The sequence below is a fragment of the Stigmatopora argus genome, chromosome 21 (assembly GCF_051989625.1).
Source record: "Stigmatopora argus isolate UIUO_Sarg chromosome 21, RoL_Sarg_1.0, whole genome shotgun sequence".
NCBI lineage: Eukaryota > Metazoa > Chordata > Actinopteri > Syngnathiformes > Syngnathidae > Stigmatopora > Stigmatopora argus.
Window position 1 is genome coordinate 5358906 of NC_135407.1, and position 26991 is coordinate 5385896.

General features: G+C 42.9%; 3 protein-coding genes and 1 long non-coding RNA gene across 8 annotated transcripts; 3 read left to right on the top strand and 1 right to left on the bottom strand.

The window, feature by feature from the left end:
* Positions 1–553: 553 nt before the first annotated feature.
* LOC144066848 (E3 ubiquitin-protein ligase znrf2-like) lies at positions 554–4696 on the top strand. Its single transcript, XM_077590231.1, has 4 exons — positions 554–1387; positions 2341–2436; positions 3502–3607; positions 4303–4696. Exons 1-4 carry the CDS (start codon positions 1060–1062, stop codon positions 4358–4360), a joined length of 588 nt encoding a protein of 195 aa, XP_077446357.1. The 5' UTR covers positions 554–1059; the 3' UTR covers positions 4361–4696.
* On the bottom strand, positions 4075–22593 carry LOC144066849 (uncharacterized). Its single transcript, XR_013297752.1, has 3 exons — positions 22456–22593; positions 8066–8139; positions 4075–4123 (listed from the first exon to the last, which is right to left on the bottom strand). It is a non-coding gene; the product is annotated as an uncharacterized LOC144066849 (long non-coding RNA).
* Positions 6043–7146, top strand: txnl4a (thioredoxin-like 4A). Its single transcript, XM_077590685.1, has 4 exons — positions 6043–6193; positions 6370–6555; positions 6639–6742; positions 6817–7146. The coding sequence occupies exons 2-4, from the start codon at positions 6403–6405 to the stop codon at positions 6986–6988; spliced, it is 429 nt and encodes a 142-aa protein (XP_077446811.1). The 5' UTR covers positions 6043–6193; positions 6370–6402; the 3' UTR covers positions 6989–7146.
* Positions 12306–25925, top strand: fam49al (family with sequence similarity 49 member A, like). Of its 5 annotated transcripts, XM_077590227.1 has the most exons (13): positions 12306–12623; positions 17828–17920; positions 19905–19984; positions 21019–21098; positions 22507–22628; positions 22695–22800; positions 23943–24079; positions 24175–24252; positions 24385–24501; positions 24589–24668; positions 24750–24876; positions 24968–25038; positions 25825–25925. In XM_077590227.1, exons 4-13 carry the CDS (start codon positions 21026–21028, stop codon positions 25886–25888), a joined length of 975 nt encoding a protein of 324 aa, XP_077446353.1. In that variant the 5' UTR covers positions 12306–12623; positions 17828–17920; positions 19905–19984; positions 21019–21025; the 3' UTR covers positions 25889–25925. The 5 variants fall into 5 exon arrangements, with proteins under 5 accessions (XP_077446353.1, XP_077446355.1, XP_077446354.1 ...); XM_077590229.1 differs by lacking the exon at positions 21019–21098; XM_077590228.1 differs by lacking the exon at positions 19905–19984.
* The last annotated feature ends 1066 nt before the right edge of the window (positions 25926–26991 follow it).

Genomic DNA, 26991 nt, shown 5'->3' on the forward strand with positions numbered 1-26991 from the left:
TTTGTATATTTGGGTTCAAAAACATTAATCTGCCAAGCACATACATGTTAGGTTCATTGGACTTGATTATATAGGTTAAATGTCAGTGCTCATTGGTGTTTAGGTCTGGGGATTGACTCATTAAGGAACAGGGAGCAAAGTATTTGCAGTAAATATGAATATGTTGTTAATTGATGTGAGTGTGATTGAGCATGAATGTTTTTTTCTCTCTCTTTGTTTTGGGATTGAAGGCAACACGTCTTGAGTCAACAAAAGGCCGCTGGGCTCACTGATTTTGACGTCACGAGCCACCTGACAAGTAGGGAGACAAGTACGGGTCGGAAACGAGGAAAAAGCAATACGGCCTTCAAAACAAAACGCATGCGATTAAAGCAACCGAGTATAAAATAAAATAGGTATAGAGAATTTGCGCATGTTGGTTGGCATAGCAATTTAAGAGTACTATAAAAAGGATACGTATTAAATTGTATCCATATTTAAAATCTCGGAGTCGCTCGTTGTTCTTTACTTTGAAGGCAGAAAATTATTCTCTTGACGGAGGCTTCCGGCGATAGGTGGGGGAGGAGGGCAATCCCTGCTTTTATTTTTCTCTCCAGACGCTCTACAGTGGAGAAGAAAAAAACAATTTGAACTACTCGGGACGCGTGTCAACTCTCGAACATAAACTCGCAGGGCCGAGCACGATCATCGGATGTCTCGCCGCTGAACACATCGCCTGTTTTTGGGGCCCCTTTTTTGTTTTGTTTGAGGGCGAATGCAAAGGAAGGAACGAAGGGGAAGGGCTCCGCTGGAATCAAAACAACAAGAGCGAGCGGCCGTTTGGGAAGAAATGAAAGTTGCCCGTGAGCCAGCGCGCGACGTTGGAACTTTAAAATGTGTTCCCGACGCCACCATGGCGCTTTGATTTGCGTTTCCTTTGTTGCTGTCACGTCGTCAGGGCGGGTGAGCATGTGTTAAGCCCCCCACTCAAGAGCTTGACGAGTTTTGCCCCCTCCCCTCCCCTGACCCCCTACCCTGACCCCCTACCCCGATCGCCTCAACAACCGAATCCAAAAGCCCATGGGGGCCAAACAAAGCAGTCCCGCCTACGACGGCAGAACTCGGGCTTACTCCAGCTCCGACCTGCCGTCCGGCAACCCCGGCGTGGGCGAGAGATTCGCCGGGTTCAGGTACACCAACGGACCCGAGGGCCCCCGGATCAGGTACACGGGCGGGGGTCCCACGAGTTCCGGTCTCAGCATCCCAGCCGGGGGCAGAGCGGGCTCGCACGCTCTCAATCAAAGTCTGGATGGCACAGATGGCGACGACGAGGGCCAGATGACCCCCGAGGGCCACCGCCTACTAATAGGGTCCCTACCGGCTCATCTGTCCCCCCGCCTGTTGACAGGTAACATTGAGATTGTTTTGCCCCAGGTCAAAGTTCAATCAGAGGGGGCGTATTTAGTCGAAGAGAGGAAAAAAATGGCCCTCCTCCGCCCTTCTTTTGTCCAAAAACAATTTTTGCATGCTCAGTGGGGTTTGGTTACGATAAATTTTTTTGTTGTTGAAATTATCGTCGTCTGCGGCAGCCAATGAGTTAACCTGATCTCACTTGCTTGTATTTTTCCACTGGGGCATATGGCACTTACTTAAAGTACTGTATAACAGCCGTCGCAGTTTGATTGGAGCCACAGGTGGTTGTTTTGTTTAAGAACACCCCCTCACACAAACACACCACCACCACCACCACCTCTCTTTAACTGTCTTGCAAAACCGGCCTGTTTTTCACGGCAACCGCGAGAGGGAAGAGTGCATAAAGTAGGTCAGCAGATAAGAGCTGCCTGCTGGTTACACATTTGCACGCACACACACACAAAATACACACTTCCTGGTGAGGCGTGTCCCGGCGCAGACGAAGCAGAACTTAGTCAAAACAATTGCCGTTTCACCCCCCCCCTCGCCACGTCGTATAAAAGTAACAAAGCTTAGTGTCATTTCCTTATGGCTTCTCCTAATCTTGACTGGCAAATTTCCAGTGACGTCCACGTGCCGATGGTCTTTTCCCGGCCTTGCTGGCGGACACACGGTGCGCATATGATGCACCATTTGGATTTCATGATAGTGTGGCTCATGGACGCTTGCCCGGTTAATCTGGGCCGAGAAGCTGCTCCAAATCCACGTTTATGTGGAGTCCAAATGATGACTTGATTAAACGCTCGTCGGTCACGTGGTGTTGTGTTCTGACCTTGCTCGCGGTGTGTTTGGCAAAATTGTGTTGTGTACTGTACCTGATGGTGTGAAAGCGCATCTGGGTCATCTTTAACGCTCATGTTTGCTTCCTTCCTTCTTTTCTTCCCCCAGGTTTCCACTGCCCCGTGTGCTCCAAGTTCATGGCGTCGGATGAGATTGAGAAACATCTGCTCATGTGTTTCAGCAAATCACGCCTCACCTACAACAGTAAGCATGACGCCATTACGCTTTTACGAGGGGGAAAGCAAACACTGAGGTATACTTATGCTTGGTGATGTGGAACAAAAAAATCTTCAATCGCCATTGTAATAGCCTTTTTCCCCGCTCGGGCTATTTTAAATTGAGATTAAATGGACCAGTTGCAAATGGAAAATACGTCAAGGAGGGCTGTAGCATAAAAGTACACATTTAGCACGATAGAAAAGATAGCTAATATATTTACTAGTACTTGTGAGTGGGTTTTTAGGTCTTATGAATCATGAATATATTAAGGTATAATATTAAAAATGTAATAAACTGGCTGTAAGTTACATAGCTTTTTTTAACACTGCTATTTCCAATTGTTGTGAAAGCATTACTCCCTGCACAGGTTGGAAGGGGGTGTGGCCATGATGGAATTAGTGCTAGGATTCCCAGCATGCCTTGAGGCGGTCTTTAAATAAAAATGTTTATTCCCTCCATTAATGGATAATCCTTTTTTTCCAAATCTTGAACTAAAATATAATGTATGGAAACACTTCCCGCAGTGGGCTCGCATGTGGCCATGTATACATAGCATACAGTTACAGTAATACGATCGATCCAATTATTAATGGCCCTTGAAAAAATATAAATAGATCAAGAAATATGCAGGCTCACATGAATCGCAAAGAAATGATTTAAAAATGCGGCCTTTCCTGTAACGTGAACGCCTCACGTGTAACATAGGCGTCACGATCATTGGCGGGCGGCCCCTCCCAGTCAAACGAGATTGCAAATTTATCCCCTACAATGACGGTGATTGAGTTAGAGCGATCTGACGTCTGTGCGCAGTAGAAATCAACAGAGTGCACCCCCTCACCCTTTATCCCTCTCTCCTAATCCACACAGATATAATTATCTCTATGAAGGTTTGATTTGATATACATGTCAGAGCTGCCAGTAATCTCTGTCCCGCCCAAGCCGCAAGTATCGACACCAAGTCATTCTATTTTTCCATAGAATGCCTCCATGAAAATTCTATTAGTTGACATTTGATACTACGTTTGACGCTGTGCTTTTATTCTATTCCAGAGGACATCCTGTCCAGAGATTCTGGGGAATGTGCCATTTGTTTAGAGGAGCTGGAGCAAGGTGACACCATTGGCAGACTCCCCTGCCTCTGTATCTACCACAAAGGGTAATTTCCACACACTTTGAGACTCAACATTAGCTCCGTTACTAAATGTAGCGTTGGCTTAAGTTATTTCCTAACTGTCACAACTACTGTTTAACTTAGGAGCAGCTTGTTTTGCGATAGCTTTGAGCAATGGCACTGAATAAAAGAAAACTACTATTTTCACTAGCAAGCAAACATTGAGTCGGCGCTAAGAAAACATTGGAATTCCAAACCCTCATACCAATCACCCAAAATACATGAAAATATTTTTAAAGTGTACTCGCCCATGTTAAAATGAACCCACCAACTAAAACGGATAATAGATTTCCGAGAAATAGTGCAAACCTTGAAATTTACACATAAAATGAGTGTATTTTTTAGCGCAACAGTGTTCAAGACAGTGTGTGCACTTTGTCATGCAGAAACACTTTCTGAAATCGTATTAGGGATTTTCTGAAAATTGGAAAAAGGAAGGAATAATCATACATACCGAAAATAAGGGAGAAAAGTCATACATAGGACCAGCAAGATCAGCACCTGAAAAGTAGCAAGAAAATAAATCATTTTCTTTTTTTTTAGTACTGATTAAGGATGAAACATTCACTTATTAATGTTAGACAGACTCTTTCATAATTTGGAATATGTGTGAAAGGTCAAATATGAGTATATAAACATCCTTGTAATTCTCCATTTTTTTGTTGTTGTTTTTTTTGCAGGTGTATAGACGAATGGTTTGAGGTAAATCGCTCGTGTCCGGAACACCCTTCCAACTAGCAAAGAGTACAGCGAATCACTCTACTGTACCCGACCTTACTCTTAACACTGTACGTTCCAGTGTTGTAATTATGTTTAAGTGCTCATCAGGGATTGTAAAACATGATTGTGTAGCGGATTATACGCGTGGCCTGGTGGGAGGGACTTCAGAGGATGCGGGCTGGATTTTATTTTATTGTTGTGGACCATGTGTGTGTGTGTGTGTTGATCGGGTTGGACTACTGGCGGAGTCTATCTCCAAAAGTGAATGTTTTCGAGCCCTCTGCTGGCAGGCTCTGGCGGAAGGTTGTGACGGGAGAGAAATGTGACATTTCAATAGAGATTTTGGGGGGGGGGGGGGGGGGGGGGGGGGGGGGGGGGGTATTCTTGTTGCCTGTTCTGTCCCGGCTGTGCAATGTGAAAAAAAAAACAGCCATACAGAATACAAATGCCTATGTCAGCTTTAAGGGATGATTAGCGTCGATGGCAGTAGTTTATTGTTTCCGATTCTAAAACAAATGTGTCATAGACCAAATAGTCTTAATGTGAAATTGCTAATCGCTGGGCTATTCCGAACCGCATCCATGCCATTGTGTAGCATGTTGAATGTGGGAGTGACGATAAGCACGGACATATCTTAAACGGTGATTCGTACGCTCTTTGGAAAGGAGCGTTGTAATATGCTGCTATGTCATAGACTGGAAAGTTTCCTATAATCTTTGGATTTTTGTTCTGTGTCATTTTTATTTGTACTGTAAATGAATTGCACATGAAAATAAATGTTTTGTCAATGTGTCTCTGAAAAGAATTTGACGTCACCGTGTGGAATAACAAAACATTCCCATTTTTGTGGTCCTGTGATTCAAGATTTTTGGAACTATGGAAACATCTTGAATTCCAGGACCACAAAAATGGGAAGTGCAACCAATTTAATTTCAAATTTCTCAAAATTTAATCTGTGAAATTACATAATTTTGAGTATGTGTACTGCTAGGATTGACACACCTTGTCTTGAAATTATGAAAAAATATTTTGTTACAGTATCACAAAGGAGCATTCAGGGGGATTCACATAATTTTGTACTTGTGGCGTTTAGTGTTTTTTTTTAATTGGAGCTACTTTATTTTATTTTTAAATTATCAGTTATACAGTGCTGTTATTTTGACTGTTGGGAGTATTTTTGAGGGTTTAAAAGCGCAACGAACACAAGTCACCACTGCTTCGCCATCCTTCTGTTTTGAATGGAATTACCGTAACGCTTGGACTAAGCAGGCAGACTATTTTGAGCATCCGCTCATTTGACCACAAAAACGCGAACGTCCGCTGGCTTGACCGCAGTACTAATTGACCAAAACCATGTGGGAGTACAATATATTTATCTCAGCCTGTTTTGTCCCTTTGTCTGACAGCATAATGAAGTCACTGGACAATGATGCCAATTACACAACTCGTACAATATAAACACCATATAAAAAAAGAATTAAAGAAGACACTAGAATAGATAATGGCTAATTCCCCCGAATATGTCATTTCTAAACTGTACGCAACTACTTGGAAGTTCTAATTCAGCCCCGTTTCTAAAAAATGTTAGTTTTTATTTAATGTTATTTGAAAACGCGTTAAAATGCCAAGAAATATTGACTTTTGCCTTTAAAAATCAAATATAAAGCGCGTTAATCAAAACACCTTACGTCACAACGATGTGCTTTTTCTCCCCGTCGCGAGCTGATGACGTCTAACATAAACGCGACGGTCGCAACAAAACGGGAAAACCCAAAAGTCTGGAAATCCGTTTCATATAGTCTAATTGAACACCTCGATTCACCGAATAACACTTTAAAATAATACCCCAAGGTAAGTGTATCACGCTTAATGTGTATTTAATTTCATCTGAGTACATGCTCTTGCTTAAACTGATAGCTTCCAGGCTAACAACTTCACCACCTGGTATACCGTCGTATACATTTCGGAACGATGGTAAATTATTCTTCATGTACTGGCTTTAAGTTTAAATTGTGGTTGATTTTTAGGCACGGTGTGCGAGTAGACCACGACGTTTAAAAATGTCGTACATGCTACCGCATCTCCACAATGGCTGGCAGGTCGACCAAGCCATCCTCTCCGAGGAGGACCGAGTGCTCGTGATCCGCTTCGGACACGACTGGGATCCGACGTGTATGAAAATGGACGAGGTTCTCTACAGCATCGCCGAAAAGGTTCCACAATTGTCATTGTCAATTTGAATGATTAGATCATTGTCAAAAAAAAGCCAACAAAATCCACTTTGCTGCTCTTACAGGTGAAAAACTTTGCCATTATCTACCTGGTGGACATCACAGAAGTGCCCGATTTTAACAAGATGTACGAATTGTACGACCCGTGCACTGTTATGTTCTTTTTCAGGTAGAGTGCTGAAACTTTGGCAAATGTATTAAGGTCCTGCTTGTTCTACAATAACTATTTGTCTTGTTATTTAGGAACAAGCACATCATGATCGATTTGGGCACGGGGAACAACAACAAGATTAACTGGACGATGGAGGACAAGCAGGAGATGATAGACATTGTCGAGACGGTGTATCGCGGTGCCAGAAAAGGACGAGGTCTAGTTGTGTCGCCCAAGGATTATTCCACAAAATACAGATATTGATTTATATATTTTTGGTGTTAATTTGTGACTCACTAGACTGTTGTGTTGTATTTTATATTTCATCAACCTTTTCCATTTATTTCTACTACAGGGACTTGTTTCTTGGTGCATAACATCAACGTTTTATTTGCTATAATAAAATCAGATGTAAATGGAAACATGTTTGTTTCATTCAGTTTTTTCTTTTGTTTTCTAAAACGCATTTTGAGTTTTACCCTTTGGCATTCACTTGTACTGTCTCAAATACTCCACAAGGCGGCGCCAAAATAAGCAAATACTAGCCTCTTGGAAACAAAACCTACATTTATCGCGTTTATATATGCTGTAATCAGTAATAAGTCATTTTACTTATTGAAATTTTTTTAAAGTAAATCCTATTGCAGGTGAGCATATATTCAGTTTGACAAATTTCTACAAACAAACAATTTTATGATAGGAAAAGGCTTCCCCATTCTTTCATGAAATACAAGATTCATTTTACCTAGTTTCAAATAGCAAAGCTCTGCATTGACCAATTACTTCCCCGGAAATGAACTCCTCTGCTCTGTCCCTATTTACACCCCCTGGGGGCCCCTTTTGTCCTGTTCACTTAACATTAACCTACAACGGATGCTTTGGCATACTTTAGTGACTTGTGCCTCCCCTCCCCCTACGTACATTAGACTAGTGATGCTTCATTGGTCCTTTCTATAATTCACCAGCGTGGGCACATTCATAATAGCAAAAATGTCCAAAATAAACCATTTCTGCACCAGTTTTTCCACTTTGCACCTGACCTTCCCCCTGTGTCCAAACCCTAAAGCCTTGTTAATCCCTGATCTGTTTTCAACTGATATGGGATGGCTACAAAAGTGGGGTGTTGTTGAACGATGAGAAGGGGACCCCCAAAGGGGGGAGTTATTGGCACGCCTCTGTAATTGGGTACCCAACACAGGGCGCAGAGGGGGATAGGGATTGTTGCCAAAACATCAGCACTAGTCCCCCAACACCAAATCATCTTATTATCAGCAGTGACACATACAAATGTCTATTCTTGTCTATGTTTTGTTGTACTATCGAGACATTTGAATGACTTACTTGCGACATGTACCTTCAATTGGAGGATGGCACCGAAGTTGAAGTCATTCTGATCGCTGCCGAAGTCGCACCAGCTAAAAAAATATACAATAAAGAGGAAAAAACAATGTAAAAGTCAATCCGGAGTACAAATCGCATTTTTGGAATGGCAATTTTTTTTAAAATCTAATCAGAATCCAAGAACAATCATATGTTAAAGTAACAATAGTAAAATGGTGAAAAATAGGATAAATACGCATCTGTTAACATAACAGTTTTTCAGATAACTATAGCCTAAAAAAAGTAGTATAAAGTGCGACTATATACGTAAATCTTGGATTACATTACAGCCTCTATACCACATGTGTCAAAGCGGCGGCCCGGGGGCCAAATCTGGCCCGCCGCATCATTTTGTGTGGCCCGGGAAAGTAAATCATGAGTGCCGACTTTCTGTTTTAGGATCAAATTAAAATGTATATTAAATTTCCCCCTTTTAAATCAATAATTGTCATTTTTTAATCCATTTTTTCTGTGTTTTTAGTTCAAAAATCATTTTGTAAAATCTAAAAATATATATAAAAAAGCTAAAATAAACATTGTTTTATATCTATAAAAAACGGAATATTCAGGGCTTTTAATCCAGTTCTTTTAATCAATTTATAAAAAAAATCTAAATATTATATCTAAAATGGTCCGGCCCACATGAAATCGAGTTAACGTTAACGCGGCCCACGAACCAACCCGAGTCTGACACCGTTGCTCTATACAGAGGCGGCATGCACCAGGGAACAATGTCCAACCCCCTTTTGTTTTCCACCAAATGGCAGTCATAATCAAGTCCAGATTCTAAAATGATGGCATAAGTCAGGAGAGACTAAAAAGATGTTTTTTCAAGTTGATAAAACACGGAAGCAAACATTTTTTCCCCCATTCTCAGTGACACACTTGGAAGTCGGCAACTTAATGCGTTTCTAGTCTTTCAATGCACTCGGATTACCGTGACTAAACCCATTTTTAGATATCGCGCTTCCCAGACAGGCGCCAGACGTCCATTTTGCGGTGGGACGTAACCGAGTAGAAATACTTTGTTACTCTGCCGAGGGAAATAGCGGAGGTGTCATTCCGATTTACGCACGTTGGCTGAGCAAACGTCGCAGAGGGCTTCCCCCGTTTTTCAGCGGGGTCCAATTAGCAGCTGCTCGTTCCCCGATCGGGAGGTGCGGCGCGGAGGATTGCTGCAGCTGAACTAACACGACACCCGCTCGCAAACCGGCACGCACATGCGGAAATTGGGGACAAACTTTGTCCCATTTCAAGCACTGGCGTGTGAAATCAGAATCACGGGCGAGCAGTTGCAACAACAACAAAAAAGTTTGCCAAGGCGGCCTTTAAAATATGTCATGTCAAGGATTAAAAAAAGAGCCTCCAAATTGGCGAAAATAATTTATTAAGTGGTGACTTACACATTGAACTGTCTAATAACTAACTTTTGATTTAGAAGCTAAAGACCAATGTTTAGTTGATTTAGATGAATCTATTCAAGTCTGATGAAAACTATCAATTTATTATAATACCTATTTGAAATTGAATGTGCGATTTATATAACGTAAAAATGACAAATATAAGGAACCAAACCATGTAATTTTAAGACATGTTCTCCTACTTCAATCTCCTAATATTACATTGAAACTTCAAGTTTACACAATATAAAACAAGCAACAAAATGACTTTAACCTAATAATAGTGCAATTTTAATCATGTCATATTAGAATATGCGTTTAATGTCATACTATTGCAACTTTAATGTCACACGGTTACGACCTTAATGTCCTAACATCACCAGTTTAATCTCGTAATATTACAACGTGCAATTAATTGACGCAATATTGCGACTTTCATTTCCTAATATTTTGACAAATTTATTATCGTTTTTTTTAATTGGGACTTATATTCACAGGATTTTGCGGAAGGTTCCGGCAAAGTAAAGTGATGAGAAAACGTATTTGACGAAGATCAAACTGGGGACGTTGCGACTTTAAACCGGAAGCCATCGCGTCCAAAACAACAACAATAACAACAACCTAAAAAAATGCATTCGCTCACAACGGTGCTCGGACATGTCGTCATGTTCACGACAATAAGGCGCACCACATTATAAGGCGCACCCTCAATGAATGACACATTTTAATTTTTTTCCATATATAAGGCACACTGGAATATAAGGCGGCCTGTCTATTTTGGAGAACATTTAAGACTTTTAAGTGCGCCTTATAGTCGTGAAAATACGGTACCCCACTTTTTTCCCGTTCACCTTTGCCTCCTCTTCACAATGACTCCAAAGGATGAAAATAGACACGACGTGGAGGAGGAAGTGATAGAGGGAGGACACTAGCTTGCAGGTGAATGTGACGCGCAATGTGGCCAAGACGCCATTACCTTTTGAGTCACACACTAAAAATAAACAGTTGCTGAGTGGGTTTTTTTGTTTGAAATGACGGCTTTGTGGCGTGGGAGGCCAGCTCACCAGCTGCTACCGCTGCTGGATGTCAAATGTTTTCTGCTTTGAGCGGATGAATCCGACCACATTAACTGTCAAAAGTGGTTCATTACTGTCAAAACGCATTTTGCAATAAAGTTTTCCTTGCAAATGCCGACGCTCGGCAGTCATCGGCCATACGTTTGTCACGAGGAGACGGCAAATTCATTTGAACTTGGAGGGACGGCAGCAAATGTTCGTTTGCTGCCAGCCCTCCAAGCTCAAATGGATGGGACGACAATCGCCGTCGTTGGCAGCCAATAAACTAATGGATAAAGCAATAAAAATGAAAAAAAACTATATATCACCCTGTTTGTAACACATTGCGGTCACGTAGTCCATCACCTCAAACAACACCACATAGAAAGAGACAAATGGATGTTCATTGTCCTTAATGGCAGTGAGCTAAAGTACAAAATACAGAATACAGTACGAGTACTTTGACCCCCATTTTTACCATCCATCCAGCATTCAGATTGTATTTCCCGTGACCCGAACGGATGAATTTGTTCGGCGCAGTTGGTCCTGATGCGTTTGGCAAAGGCCTGGGGGTCAGCATTTTTTCGCACACACACACAACAACTTTCAAACTGACCTCCCCCACCTTTCCGTGTGCGCGCGTGGGGGCCATAAACGCACTTTAAAGACAGCATCTGCTGCAGTGTGTAACCAGTCAAAAGTGCATCCAAAACCCTCTGGTCTAAATAAAAAAAAATCTATAAATAAATTCCGTAAATCAAAGATATATGCTCATTTTGGCCGTTCTTAAAATGAGTGGCCAGTCCATTGCACGTACTAGTTGGATGTCTATGGACGTCAATGGCGGTCATTGTCTTAACGATGCCGCAATGCTTCTTAAATGTCATTTTGGGAGTGAATTTATAGCTCGGTGGCAAGACAAAATCTTGGTGCGATAGCTTGCAGTTCACTTCACCCACACAGCCAGCAAAAATACATCCCTGAGTCATCGTGATTCACACAAGTCAGAAACAATGCTTTAAAAATGGCCTCTTAAACATTTGACGTAAAAGTTTCACCAGGTCGAGCCTAACGAACATTTACGGACGCTATACGATAATTCATTTCTAACTCTTACGGTCTCGTCCATGATGCTAGACGTCCAATCACGTGGCACATTCTGTTTTCTTTATCATGGGAGGAGTATTTCATATCTGTTTGTTTGTTGGCCTGTTACTCAACATGTTAAAATTACACTCTAAAAAATGTAAATATTATTTTTCCATATATGTTTCTTGACCGATTGAATTCTGTATATGCTTCTATACGTGGATTTTAATGAGCTGTGTGTCTTTGACAGTAAATTCTATCCCATAATACAACGGTGGCTTATATTCGGGTGCGTCTTATAGTCAGTCCGCAAACAACACTATGCCATTCTTAAGTCCTAATTCATTTAAATGATCGCGAATTAGACCAGACAGGCCGAATGTTGTTTTTTAAAAGTGAATCGTCAAAGTTTAAAAAGAAAACCGTTACGGCGACTAATGAAAATCGGACTTTTACCAACAAAACTTTTCCTTTGCCCAACGCTTGGACCCGCCACGCCGTTGTAAGACGTACGTGTTAGCGTCAAATAAAAGGGCAAGTTTTGGCAAAAAGGGGGGAGGGCGGGTGTCGCCAGGACGCCAGTACGCCCAGGGTCTTTTGTGAAGTGGGAGGGGAAGCGGGTGAGGGAGGGCTGCTCGTTCTATTTCTCCTAGCCCAACAGCTGCCGTCTTTAGTGCGGAGAGGCGGCGGAGCAGCGGAGGGGAGGGCCAAGTGGCGTGAGGCACTGCGTTCGCCTCCGCGTTCAATCCCCACCGTGGATACACCAGAAGAAAGAAGCTCGCGCTCCGTCACGCGCGGGGAAAAAAGCCAAAAGGGACTTACTCGCCCCCCCCCATCCCCTCTTATCCCGGGACTCCATCCCCACGCCGCTTCTGATTTGCCCTTTTGTCCCTCTTCTTTTGTTCCCCCGCATCCGTATCTCGCCGTCACGTCCAGCGAAAGGAAAAGGGAAGACGCATCCGTCCCACACCGCCGGTAAGACTCGTTTTTAACGCCGCGAGGATATAGGTTACCGTGTACCGAGCGATACGAGGGTGAGAGGGGGGGGGGACGGACGACGACCGCGTCAAAGCCTCCGGGGCTCGTCCTCGTCTCACTGCGGCGATCGGGCCGAAAAGTGGCTCACGGATGCTCGTCGGCGGATGCGACGGCGGGGTCGGTGGCGGGATCTCGGCAGAACGGCGTGCTGGCGGTACGTGCGTGACCTAGAAGCATCACATGCGACATATATCACGCCGTGTTTTGTTCCGTGTTTTTTCTTTTCATGCACGCCAGCTTAAATACAAAACCATGCTTAATGAGAGGAAGGGGTGGAAGGGGGGGGGGGGGGGGGCTGAATGGGGAAATTGGAGGGATGAATGAGGGTCCCTAAAATGTTAAAGAGACCAACGACGGTGGGACTTGATTGGTCGCACGGGCAGGGAAGAACGCGAGTGCGCGACTGTCGTGTTCTGACGTCGGCGCATCTATTGGCCAGTGGTACGCATTAAATGCATTATCGGTTGGGGTTGCTATGGTTACCGTGACAACCAATCCAAGGTGTGTGTCTTTTTTTTTTTAGGAGAGGTGTGGGGGGTGGGGGTGAAACAATCAGCATTCCATCACTGCCTCGTAGAAGAATGGACGTGAAGCATATTAACGGCGTTAATTAGCACTTACAGTAATCTAGAAAAAAAATTGCTGCATTATGCATGAGTACATTTTACTCCCAAGTAGAGTATTTAAGCCGCTGTTGCTAGGACACTCCCTTAGAAGGTTCTAATGGAGCCGTCTGATTGGCTGTCTGGCGGCGGTGATGCAAGATTCCCTCAGCCTCCGAAACATCTCGCCCATCTCTCTCTCTCTCTCTCTCTCTTTTTTGCCTCCCTCCATCATCTTTGCTCAAATGGAAAATTGCTTGAACATTTCTTCGATATCCAGCTTCACGTCCGAGCGCATTTATTTTGTCCTTGCAGGACCACTACGATGACTTAATCACAGTTCCCCTCTCCCCTCCGTCCGTACCACTTGTAATATTCCATTAACGGGGCTGAGCGTGGTTCTCTCTTATCAGCTGAGACGAGGCGGTAGGTACAATTTTGGGGGTGCTGGGGCGGCGTTCCCTCTTGCAATCCGCTTCTAATGATATTTTAGTGTCATCGCGGTAATCTCCGAGCTCTTTATCGCACTACGGAAGGACGGATAGCCACTTCTTACAATTATGGAAAACCGCTTGAGTATGTTTGAGATTTTTGGCAGCGATCGTGTCGTTGTAGTGTCCGTGACGGCAATAGATGTCCAATTCATGGCAGGCAAAGGGTTAAAATCCAGTTTGAGGCTCATGTACATGCATGCTCACCCCCAAAAAACCCAACTAGAATGTATAGAACATCCCCTACTCAATGGTATTTCTGCACACTAATAGGCCAACTACATGTATTTTAGAAGGTTCAATAAAAAAAAAATAGAAGCAGATTATTTCCTGAATTTACCTTCATCTGAAGATGTGACAATTGAACTTAAACGTGGTAAAACTTAGCTCACTTTTGTCCTAATTCGGAAACAACGGCATGCTAATGTTGCTAGTCTCTTATCAGTAACATGTTTTTTTTCATGGATATTAACATGCGGGGAGAATCAAGCAATTTAGTCTTGTATAAAAACCTCCAAAAGCAAGAGCGTCCAAACATTCCATGCATAAAAATTTGCAGTTGCCGGGCGAGGACGAAACTACGCAGATAACTCTGGAGTCGTATCATTCGCACGTGAACGGTTTTGTGTCAAAACATTTTGACGCTGAGAAGGACTTTTATCCAGGAACCACTCAAAGCTAAATCATCGCTACCAGAAGAAGTTGATCCTTCTACGGCTCAACCGTCGACACGATTGCGTTAGAAATCCGACAATCGTCCACGAACCAGCTGCTCGTCAGAGCGGAATTCCTGGAATTCTTCGATTTGCTGTCGGATGTAATCCCTTCTATAATCTAGTAGACTGGCCGAGCCGTTTTAAAAGCACATGTTGCAACATCTGTCCCTCCGATGTTCCTTTTCTGCTCCTAACCAATCACGAAGTCGATTACAAGATGCCTTATTGTAAGCCAAATGGACAATTTTAAAAACCTGTCCTCCACGTGAGCCACAAAAAAAGCGGAAAAAGCGTGTATTTTCTACAAGGACTTCCCCCAGCATTGCACTCAATTCATTTGTCAATCGGATCGATAGGCGACCGATCGGGCAAATACCCAACAAAGATCGAGATCGACAAAGCGAGCGGCTAAAAGCCAGTTTGCTCCAATTTGAAACTCGACACGGGGGTCCAGTTCTTAAAATAGGACCAGATCAGACGTCCACTCGCCGAGGTTGAAGGTCCGACCATCCCACTCGGCGAGGGATCCGGTTTTACGCGCATTTAGACATCATTAAGGTTTTTTTTCCCGGTCTTCCACCATCTGCTGTTGCCTTTCAAGCGGTTTTTCCACCTCTTCCCCCAATTTGCTCGCCTTTCTCAGATCGACGGGGGTGCACGGTGATACCGGCTGCCATTTGGTGTATTTCCCCCTCCGCGTTAGCGTGTGCTGACTAATTAGCGCAGCGTGTGTCTTGGGAGACATTCGGCATCAATGAGGAAGCAAACTAAATCCTGAAAATAGCCAGAACATCAAAATCGGCTTTCATTCCGTTCCAACGTTCACGGGGTGAGACGGAGTTGTAGTTTGACCGATGGACATATAACGATGCCTTGGGAACCAAAAATAAGCCTCGGTTTAAACATTTTTAGGTGATTAAGAATTGGATTTTGGTAGCCAGTGGATCTCGGGACTCAAGTAGAGACAAAGTACTACAATTGGGAAGTGAAAACGCCGGAGGAGGAAATTTGCACGCAAAAAAGGAGAAATAATTGTCTTGCCGCATGACTCCAAATGTCAAATTTTTCATTTTCAGTCACCTTAGTTCTTCTTTTAGGCCGTACATAACAATCCGAATTTGGCTCGGTCGGTGTACAAAGCTCAAATGGACATTTCTTGTTTTGTGTCCTCAAGACAGACGTGGACTCGGAGCCAAAATGGTGGCATTGAAATATTAATAGAGGCACGAAACACACACTTTAGCTTCAAATCTCCCCATCAGACATATTTTCTGGCCAGCAGACGAACATACATTGATACATTCCATACATAGGAATGTATAGAAAGCTTGTTGTTTCCTTTCAAAGAAGCTCCCCCACCTTTTACGCGTCCGTGTGAAAAATGACATCTCAAGCGAACACAATGGCAAGGAATCCGTTTTAAGTAGCATTCTCTCAACACCCCTTTTTCTTCTCACCCCGCTGTCCTACTTGGCAAACTCAAGTCAAAAGAAACTTTGCTAACCGTCAAAGTGCCATAATGAGTGCAATTGAAAATAGTCATCCATCAAAATATGCTTTTGGGCCCCGAAGCACTTTCGCATCAAATGAGCTCAGACGTCTGCTCCCAATTTGACGTGACACGAGCCCATTAATATTTGTGACGACAACAAGCGCTTCTTTCACGAGGCCACGTCGACGCGGATCTCTTGCCATTGTGTACGCTCGACGAATCAAGACGGCGAGGTCAACCCCGGGGGCGCTTCACCTCGCTGGGAGATCTCGGCCGCCGTCTCCGGGCGATGTCTCGACCTTTGGGCTTTTTAGCGATCGATACGCATTAGCGGGTTTACTCCGAGGAGGTGCGTACGGTCAAAACAAATCAGCCAGCGTCCACGTCTGCGATACGTTCGCTGGTAAAGAGGCGGACGTCTGAGAGATTGATCCAAGTTTCCTTGGGCAATGTGTCTTGTTCGTCTACCACTTTAAAATCACTCGCACTTCATAGCTAATTCTTTCAGTCATCAAAAGCTCATCTATAAACCATCACTAGGAATCAGTAGGCCAACCTCTGGTGTCGGATTTCATGCCATACATAATGTGGACATTCGTGACCGGATGACGATTAAACAGCTAATCTTTCACAAAAGATCATAAAGATGGAGGATATGAACATAGGGCACTGTGCCAAATTAGATGAATATTTTCATTGTGTCATTATGAATGATACTTTCACTCTTCACTGACATTTCCCATAAGAACCAATCAATCACTAACACTTTACACACAACAATTCATCCATATAAATTCCAAATCTGCCAATCACAAAACTATCCATTATTGACTTTTTGCCTATATATGCAACCTTTACCAATTACCAAAGCAGTTTTAAACAAATACGTTTTCTAGAATTATATCTAATGAGGTTCTCAAAGTGTGATATAAGTACCACCCGTGGTACGAGGGTGGGCTCCTTTCACTAATACGTGAAAAACCTCAATTTTCACGCAAACTCTGCCAAGTACACTTCCGTTTTATTTATACTTAAACAACAAAAATTGATATTTTCAAATGGTTTTGTTTACAATATTTAGGGAAAACTTATATGTGTACTACTATTGAAATCAATGCTTAAATACATGACCTTTCAGTGTTATTCAACTTAAACAACAAAAATTGATATTTTCAAATGGTTTCGTTTCCAATATTTAGAGAAAACCTGTGTATACTACCATTGAATTCAATCCTTAAATACATGACTTTTCAGTGTTATTCAACTTAAACAACAAAAATTTATATTCTCAAATGGTTTCTTTTCCAATATTTAGAGAAAACGTCTGTGAGTACTACCATTGAAATCTTACCTTAAATACATGACTTTTTAGTGTTATTCAACTTAAACTACAAAAATTGACATTTTCAAATGGCTTCGTTTCCAATATTTAGGGAAAACTTCTACGTGTTCTACCATTGAAATCAACCCTTAAACACATGACTTTTCAGTTTTATTTAAACTTAAACTACAAAAATTGATATTCTCAAATGGTTTCTTTTCAAATATTTAGGGAAAACTTCTGTGTATACTACCATTGAAATTAATCCTTGAATACATGACCGTTCAGTTTTATTCAACTTAAACAACAAAAATTTATATTCTCAAATGGTTTCTTTTCCAATATTTAGAGAAAACGTCTGTGTATACTACCATTGAAATCAATCCTTAAGTACATTACTTTAAAAAAAAATCATAATTCAAACTAAAAGCTCTGTTTTCCCCCCCTCAGCATTTTAGCCTATAATATTAACATATTTCCTCCCCAGCCTTACGTGACCTATTTTTCCCATTTTGCCAGGCGCTGGCTGCCGATGCTCGGACCGTCGCGCGGATTCTGACGAGCCCCGGTTGATGCAGTGAAGTGTTCCGCCAGAGTGAACGTAAACAAAAGGTAATTCGCGAGAATGACTTCCAGACGTAAGGCGGACGCCGTAGGTTGGCTTTAGGGAAAAGAAAGGATTGGTAGATTGGGATTTTTGCCCCTTTAAAGGGTAAAGAACCACCCGTATGGTAATTAGATGTTGGACGCGGTGGCGGCGTTGGCGAGCGGTGCTACTTTGCATGGCGGCCCTCAAGGCAGTGACAGGGGGACTCTTTCAGAGAGCTGAAAAGAGGCCGGGAGCGTGGCGTTTCGGCACCTCCGGACAGATTTGCGCTTTTCAGCCACCGCGTGGGAAGCCGATTGGCGTCTGAAGGACTGCAGAGGAGCTTTTTCAGAGCCAGCCCAGGCCACAGAAGGCGCTCGCACATCCCATGACCTTTAACGTCACTCACCTTACGGGCGATGGAGACGTGCGCTGACAACACAACCAGTAGAGGAGTGTTGAAATAGAGAAGTAAGCTGAGCCCATGTGTTTTTTTTTGACGGCCGATTAAAAAGAAATGCTTGTTGTGTTTGCTCGCAAAAAAGGGAAGTAGAAAAAGAGAATGTTCAGACACCGGTTTTGCTCAACTGGATTTACGGTGGGCGAATTGGTGGTTTTTAACTGGCAAATTTGGGGAGAATCCGCAGCTTGGAATCGAAATCGGAAAAAGAGAAGTGAGAAAAAAATGTAAAGTGAAACAAAACGGCGGTAGAAGTTATTATTGAGATCATTCGGCGTGACAGGCAAAACAGAAAAGACCACAATTGAGGCGAGAGTCCATCGAAGAAGCGAAGCGACGCATTGACAAACAAAGAAAAAACAGGGTAAGCCACCTTTTGTTGGTGTTTGAAAGGCAAATAGGAAAAAGCGGACGCTATCTGATAAATATGTGTTTGCAATGCGCGAGCTGGAGACTTTTTTCTCCCCTCCAGTATCCTTAACTGCAAAGCGAACGGACCGTATCACCAGGCCAACAGTTACCTGGCAACCATAAGCCGAGCGCCACTCTCAGCTTGGACTGCAGACTGCTCCCACTGCCACTACGTTAGGCACAAAAACGTGGATTTTTGTTTGATTCTCTTCGCCGAATGGTCTCCTTTCATTCAATCCCGACAATAAACGTCCAATTGATTTGAACTGGGAAGGCATAAACGGTGCAAGCTGGAAAAAACACCTTTAAACGATATAGCAACGTAGTTTTAGTAGCAATGCTGATAAAAAAATGTTATTTCCTAAATATTTTAGACTGTGATACACGTGTAATCATTTTTTGTAATTGGTAATTGGTCGCTACGACCGGACGGCAGTCAGACGTGCTGACTACTGAGCTACAAAAAACTGACACGCCCCAATATGAAAAAAATCTAGCATGGCTGAGCACTAAAAACAAATAATAATGACGATGGCACGTATACTCGGCGAGCTATTATTTCCACCCACTATAAAACCACAGAAGAAGATATCCGCTGGCATGCAGCATCGATTACGGAAACATGGCGCCAACTGGGTAGCATTTCAGCCCAAACGATGACACTTCACGCTAGATGTACTTGTTAATTCAACATTAAATATTGCCCCATTTTTGTAGTCAAATTCTGGCAGCCGCTAGTATTTTATCGTTCTTGTTTGGAAGCGTTTTATACAGTTGGCCTCGGGGTATGAAGTGTACAGCTCTTGTTATGAAATATCTATAGACTAATGTACCGTGAGGAGCATCAGAGAGAGCATTGCAGACGGTTATTGGGTTACTATAGCCACATAAACAGATTAAAAGCTGCTGTCGGGCTCCCGGCGAGCTAGCTAAATGATTCACTGCTGGATTCAGACCACCCCTGATAATCGAATAGGACTATTAGGCACAAACTCAGCGTCGTTTAAAGTCTTTCCAGAAGACAGAAGATGGTGGGACAAAGGGAATGGGATTTTTATTGTTTTTGTTTTGGTACGCGATGGTGGCTTTTAGCGCATTGTTTGCATTTGTTGTTGTTGTTATTGTTTCGTCCCGTCCAGGTCGCCAGCCATGGGGAACCTCATTAAGGTCCTTGGCAAGGATTTAGAGAACTGTCCTCATTTTTTCCTGGACTTTGAAAGTAAGTGACAGGTGTGCGTGCCCGGTCGGTGCTTGGGATGGGAGCTCACGTGGGCGGGGCGTGTGTTTGTGCATAGTGGAGAGTGGAGGTGGGCCGTGGGAGGCTGCAGGGTGGAGTGTCCTTGTGGGTCTTGTTTGTTGTTATCAGATCGGCTTTAGTCCCACTCGGATCATTTGAGATACACCCGCACAATTGGACGCTGCCAGAAGCCTCTGAGACATTGAAAAGGAATATCAAAATGGAGGGGTTTTATCTCATGGCTTAAATAGATAACAATAATATTGGCAGATGGTATCCAATCCAAATACAATCTAGGGGGGGTCATATTAAGGGGAGTCATTTTTATTAGCTTCTATTATTCTTTACACTGATCAGGAAATATTACTCTTTTTTATTTATTTTATTTTTTACATATTATTCAAATGATTTTATTAGCTTATATTATTTTTTACACTGATGAGAAAATATTACTCTTTATTTATTTATTTTATTTTATTTTCTTTACATATCATCCAAATGATTTTTTAGCTTCTATTATCTTTACACTGATGAGGAAATATTACTCTTTTTTTTAATTTATTTTATTTTATTTTTGTACATATCATCCAAATAAATTTTTATTTAATATGTTAATTTCAAGTGTAGGTCTGAAAAAAAAAAAAACTTCTTGGCAATTCAGGGCTTTAACCCATTGGCTGCCATTGTCAGCAAAAGACGTCCAATCCACTTCCACGAATGAACATTACTTCCTTCGCTGTCAGCCCTCCCAGTTCAAACGGATTGGACTGCAAACAGTTTGTAGCAATGACAACCTTTTTGTTCTGCCTCCGAAACGCAAACATGAGTGGGATTAAAGAAGTTCTGAGTCCATTTTGCCATGCCCCCCATGCCATCCCCGCAGCTCACTCATCCCGCTCGCACCCAAACACACAAACACACACACACACACACACACAGGTGACACAAACCCGCACACCACCCCGACACCCGTCCCCCCCCATCACCCACAGATGTCTCCCCTCTCTCTGTTCCAGGGGGCTCATGGGAAACCTCCTGAAAGTGCTGGCTTGCGCCGAACTTGAGCATGGCCCAATAGTTTTCCTTGACTTTGAACGTGAGACCATCCGCTTCTTATGTTTTTTGTTTTTCTCTCATTTATTTGCACTGCCTTTTACTCTCTGTTGCCTTTTTTTACACTCCCACCCCCCTTCATGCATCCCAAAATTAGCTGAGCACCTCTACCTTCCAACCTCTACCTTCCTTTCCTTCCCAGTACTGGCATTTGCGAGTCTTTTCATATTTTTATCTCGCTACAAACATCAGCAAAGTTGACAGACGCACAATAGCCAGTTCTGTGTGGGTTGGTCTCGCGCCGGGATGGCGATGGCTTTGCATAAAAGAGTCCATCAGCATCCAGCCGCCTCCTCATCCCCTTGTGTATGTGGTGTGCTAATGGTACGAATGCGGGGTGGCAGAAAGTACGAGCCATGTTGGCAAATGTCCTCCCTTTTCCTGTTTCTCCTTGACGAGTGCATTAGAAAAAATGTCTTTTAACCAAAGTACATAGGATTCCTCAGCAGGGGTTCGGGGAAGGCCTCAAGACGCGCAGGACACAAATGCGATATTACCCGAATAACAAGCCACAAAGTGAGCAGAGCGCCAAAACAAACACCTCCACGAATGAGGAGACTTCATTCCTAACTAAATAAGCGTATAGAGTAATGATGTACTACTGCCTGTTAATAATAATAAAATGAAACCAAAACAAATTGGCGAGCAACCAATCCAGAGTGTACTACAGCCCAATGTGAACTGGGATAAGCTCCAGCACCCCGGCGATCCTCATGAGGATAAGCAGTTTAGAAATTGAATAAATGCCTAAAGAATAAAATCAAATAAGATTGGAAGAAAATGTTTCTATTACCATTGACTGACAAATCCCAAATCCATATGCAATAAATGAATGACTTTAGAAAAGATATGAATGAAGAACCAAGTTTTTAAGAAGTACGAAAAAGAAACAACTGTGAATGGCCGGTCACCGATTCAGGGTGCCCATCGTTAGCTGGGATAGGCTCCAGCACCCCCTTCAGAAAATGAATGAATGAAAGAAAGAAGCAAGATGGGTGAAAAAAACAAGTTGATAAGTAAGCCAGATCTGTCCCCAAAATATAATTTGCCCTGTTTTTAACCACCAAAGCGGACTTCCACATTATAACTAACGAACCGATCCTCCTAACGAAGAAAATAAGTCATTTCCTCCCACGGTGTGACTTGATAGAGCCAAATAATTGGATTATTAATGCACTCATCAGGGCAATAACTAACAGTGTCTTTCAATGTACGCAGCTTTTATCTGACTCTTATGGGGATATCGATCCCGCGGCCGCCCGCCTCTTTCAATTCACGCAACTCTTCTTTCTTACGACACCGCCCCTCTTCTCCCCCCTCCCCCACTTCCCGCTCCTCACCTGACACGTCGGCTTCCTCCCCGTCCGCCTTCCCTTCGCTCGCCGTCTCAGACGCCCAGCCCACCGAGGCCGAGACGGCCGTGTGGAACCAAGTCAGCGCCGCGCTGGAGGAGGCCCACGGGATCCTGGCTGAGCTGCAGTCCTACAACGGCGCCGGGCAGGAGATACGAGAAGTGAGCGTCGGCCGGCCGGCAACAGGACGACGTGCCGCGTACGACTTGCCTGGGCTTTATTTCTAGGCCATCCAGAATCCAGGCGACCTGGCTCTGCAGGAGAAGGCCTGGAACGCCGTCTGTCCTCTGGTGGCCAAGCTCAAGCGCTTTTATGAGTTCTCGCTGCGCCTGGGTCAGTAAATGGAACCATCTGGTTGGTTACTCACAGCCATTTTGACTGTCTCTCAATGATAACAAACTGGGTTACTAGTTCTACTACTACTGTTTAAGTGAGTTTTCCACAGACGTCGAATACCAGTGAACACATTTTAACATTTAAACCCTTTATGAGTATTTATGCTTCAGAAAAATTGCATTTACTTATAATATATGCAGATTCTAGTTCAGGGGTGGGCAAAGGGGTCCCCAAGGGCCACTGTGGCTGCAGCTTTTTGTTCCACTTCTAACTAGATGGGTGGACAGTTTTTTTTAATTCTTGTAGCTTGGAACGAAAACCCGCCTTTGTGGAATTTTGTTATTTAGTCCTGTCTCGAGACTGTTTTCATTTTGTCAAAAATGTGCTTACGGGCAGTCAAAGGGTTGACAAACACACACAAACAAAAATACACAGACACTGAAACATCCTAACAGATGGACACATTCTCCCTCTCACTTACATTCACTCACTCACTCACTCACACGGCAACCCGCACGTCGATGGAGGCCGCCGTTGCTACGGTAACGGCGAACGAGCAGGAGGCTGCCACGGACCCACCCCCTCGCCTCCTCCGTTCTGTCAACTAATAAGTCGAACATCGTGTTCCCACTGTAACGCTCAGCAGCAATTTGCGCAATTTGCGCTAACGTATCGGCGCCCTCAGTGCCGGAACAAACGCTAACGGGGCCCGGGTGCGACGAGTACCAACGGGTCCTCTTTCACTATATAAACCGGTTTCCGAAACACATTTCTCCCAGATAAAAGTAGTCCCACCACCCCCACCTTACACCCACTATCCCCTACAGCACATCCCTAAGCTCCGCCTCCAAGCACTGATGTTTTCTTCGCGCGATTCCTCATGGGTTTGCTTCGGGGTGACGCGGCCGGACTCACGTGGCCTTCGTCATTGATGTTTGAGAAAGGGGGGCAGGGAGGTCCTTTAGATGAAACTCTTCCCTCCGTATTTATAGAAAGCCCCCCCATCCATTTTTAATGGGGAGAACACTGCCATGCTTTGAAGAACTAAGCCTATTAGAAATATCGGACAACGCAGGACTCCAGAGACGTTCGCGTTAACCTGATTCGGCGACTTGCATTTTTTCCCCCCCAATGTGCAGAAAACGCCCTGCGCAGCCTGCTGGAGGCGCTGACGAGCCCACCCTACGCCCCCATGCAGCACCTGGAAAGGGAGCAGGCCCTGGCCAAGCAGTTTGCCGAGATTCTGCATTTTACGCTCAGCTTCGATGAACTCAAGGTGCCGAACCGTTTTTTTCCTGACCTGCCGCTAAAAGCTAATGAGAAAATGCTAGAAAAGTCACAAGCAAACATCTTTTTTTTTTTTGCATCCAGATGACAAATCCAGCCATTCAGAATGACTTCAGCTACTACAGGAGGACTATTAGTAGGAACAGACTGAACAATCAGCAGGTGAGCCTTAAAATGCACACGGTTTTTAATATTTTGCAGCAGATAATTACCGTGGGAATTCAAATCCAGACTTTTAAGACGATGATTTTGTCTTCTTATTATTATTTTGTTATTCCTATAAATGCGCGGCAGCTGGAAGCGGAAAATGAGGTGAACAACGAGATGGCCAACCGGATGTCGCTATTCTACGCCGAGGCCACGCCCATGCTGAAGACCCTTAGCAACGCCACCACCAAGTTTGTCTCAGAGGTAAAAAAAAAAAAAATGAAATTATCCAACTTCAATTTTGCATTTTTGTTCTTTTTTGGGGGAATATGTACGTTAAATTTCTTCCAGAACAAGACCCTGCCCATCGAGGACACCACAGACTGCCTGAGCACCATGGCCTGCGTGTGCCGTGTCATGCTCGAGACCCCGTGAGTTATTTTTCCAATTCGACCCCCCCCCCAAAAAGCCACTTAAAAAGCTATTTTGTTTCTAACGGTTCTCTTTTTTAGAGAATACCGCTGCCGGTTTACCAACACGGACACGATGCTATTCTGCATGAGGGTGATGGTGGGCGTCATCATCCTTTACGACCACGTCCACCCCGTGGGGGCCTTCGCCAAGACCTCCAAAATTGACGTGGGTATTTGAAAAGGATGGTGGCTTATTTTGGGGAGAATTATTGCTGACCTTTGCCAAGAGCTGCTGTTGTCTTTTTGTTGGCGCGCAGATGAAGGGCTGCATCAAGGTCCTGAAAGAGCAGCCATCCAACAGTGTCGAGGGGCTTCTCAATGCGTTGAGGTGGGCACCCACCTGTTGAAACCACACACACATTTTGCATTTTTTGGATTGTAAATCAGTCGCTCAGTGCATGAAACTCATTCACGATACAACAAAGTACTATTAAAAAAAAAACAAGGTTTCAGGAGTCATTAAGGGCATAAAACTAACGATTAAGTAACATTTTAGATACACAAATGGATTCTTGATAGGGTTTTTATTTGGGGAAAAAATGAACAGACTGAAAATTATGTTAATATTTGTATACCTGAAGCAGGTTTGTAAATATTTACTTTTTAGTATCATTATTGCATTGACAATATACAATACATCAGGAATTGAGTTGATTTTCTTTTCTTTATAAATGATAATTTTTGAATTTATTATTATTGAATGATTATTATTTTTGCATTGAACGTATTGTATTTTTTTTTTTTTTATTTGATCCATTTTTCCACAAGATTATTGCAGCTATTACGGTGTTGGCTTATTAATCAATGGTATTATTCATTGATAGTTTCCATTATTATTCTTCAGTGCGTTTTTTTCAAGTTGTGATATGAATTGTGCAGTTAGTCAGATTTTGTACTAATATATAATTTATTGAAAAGATTTTTTCCCAATCACTCTTATAAGGCGATAGTAATATAGTCAATATTCTGCAAGCAGTTGAATATTTTCCCATATTTTAGATTCTTTCAATGATACAGCCAACTCAGATTCAACTTTAAATTAACTATATTTTGAACAAAAAGAGATTATTTCCATAATTTAGACTTGTATTGATTAGTGATGTATTCCTCCCAGGTACACGACACGACATCTAAACGACGACAGTACGTCCAAACAGATCCGGGCGTTGCTGCAATGAACGACGGCGGCGCCTCAGAAGAAAACAAACAAACAAACAAACAAAAAAAAGCAAAACGCCAACGACGGGCCCGTTTGTTTACGTACGACGACCGATTCCGGGTGACGAGAATCATAACACGAAGAGGAAAACAAATTCTATTTATTGTCAGCTGTCCGCCATTCTGTCTCTCGTTTTGTAAAGTAAGAAAATAGAGATGATTAAAAAAAAAGGCAGAAAATATTAGATATATATGAAAAAGACAAGCCGCAGATTTAAAAAGTAGATTTAATGACAAGCGAGGACGCTTTTATTGGCGATTTAGGTGCCGATCGAGGCAAAGCTGACGTTGAATTCCTGTCTTGACAAGTTTTAATTCTTATTTTTTTGCACACACACTCCATCCAATTTTTTCTCCTTCCACTGTGTTGACTTGTTAACACACGACCACGGAGCAATGTGATGGATGACCTCCGGAGAATTGCTAGCGATACGTTTGCCCGTTGCAAATCAACACAACGGAAGGACGTCATGGTTTGTTCTTTCTCAACTCTTTGACTTGAATAACTTAGTTGAATCTTTCTCTGGTTACGGGTGCTAACGTAACGTGCTTTTCGCCATCATCGCGCTTACTCGACGAGCGCTTTGCACACATTTCAAAGTGCCGTTTAAATTTTTTTGGTGTTCTTTTCTAGCCTTAGCGGAATGCTTTTTGTTGCACCAAGGTTCTCAGGAACGGCAATGTTCTGACCCAGAGTCCAAAAATCTCCATTAGAGGTCATAAAAACATTGCTTGGATCTCAACGTTTGAGGGTTAAGTTATTAATTTATTTAAAAGTGACAAAATAGCAACAACACCAACAGAAAATGCCAATAAATCTTGTTTCTAACCTGCCATCACTTTCCAACTAAATTTAAGATGCACTAAAAGTCGCCAATTTCTTCTTCAAAACAAATCATCTCAATTAATACTTTTTTTTCTAGAAAAGTCATTTTTAAAAGAACTTAGGCCAAACATACATATTAAAAATAAACAATTAGAAATACTAAGATATTAAACGATTTCAAACTAAGCCAAAACATTGATTTTCTTATTAAAAAAATTAAAATTCATGTGTCAAAAA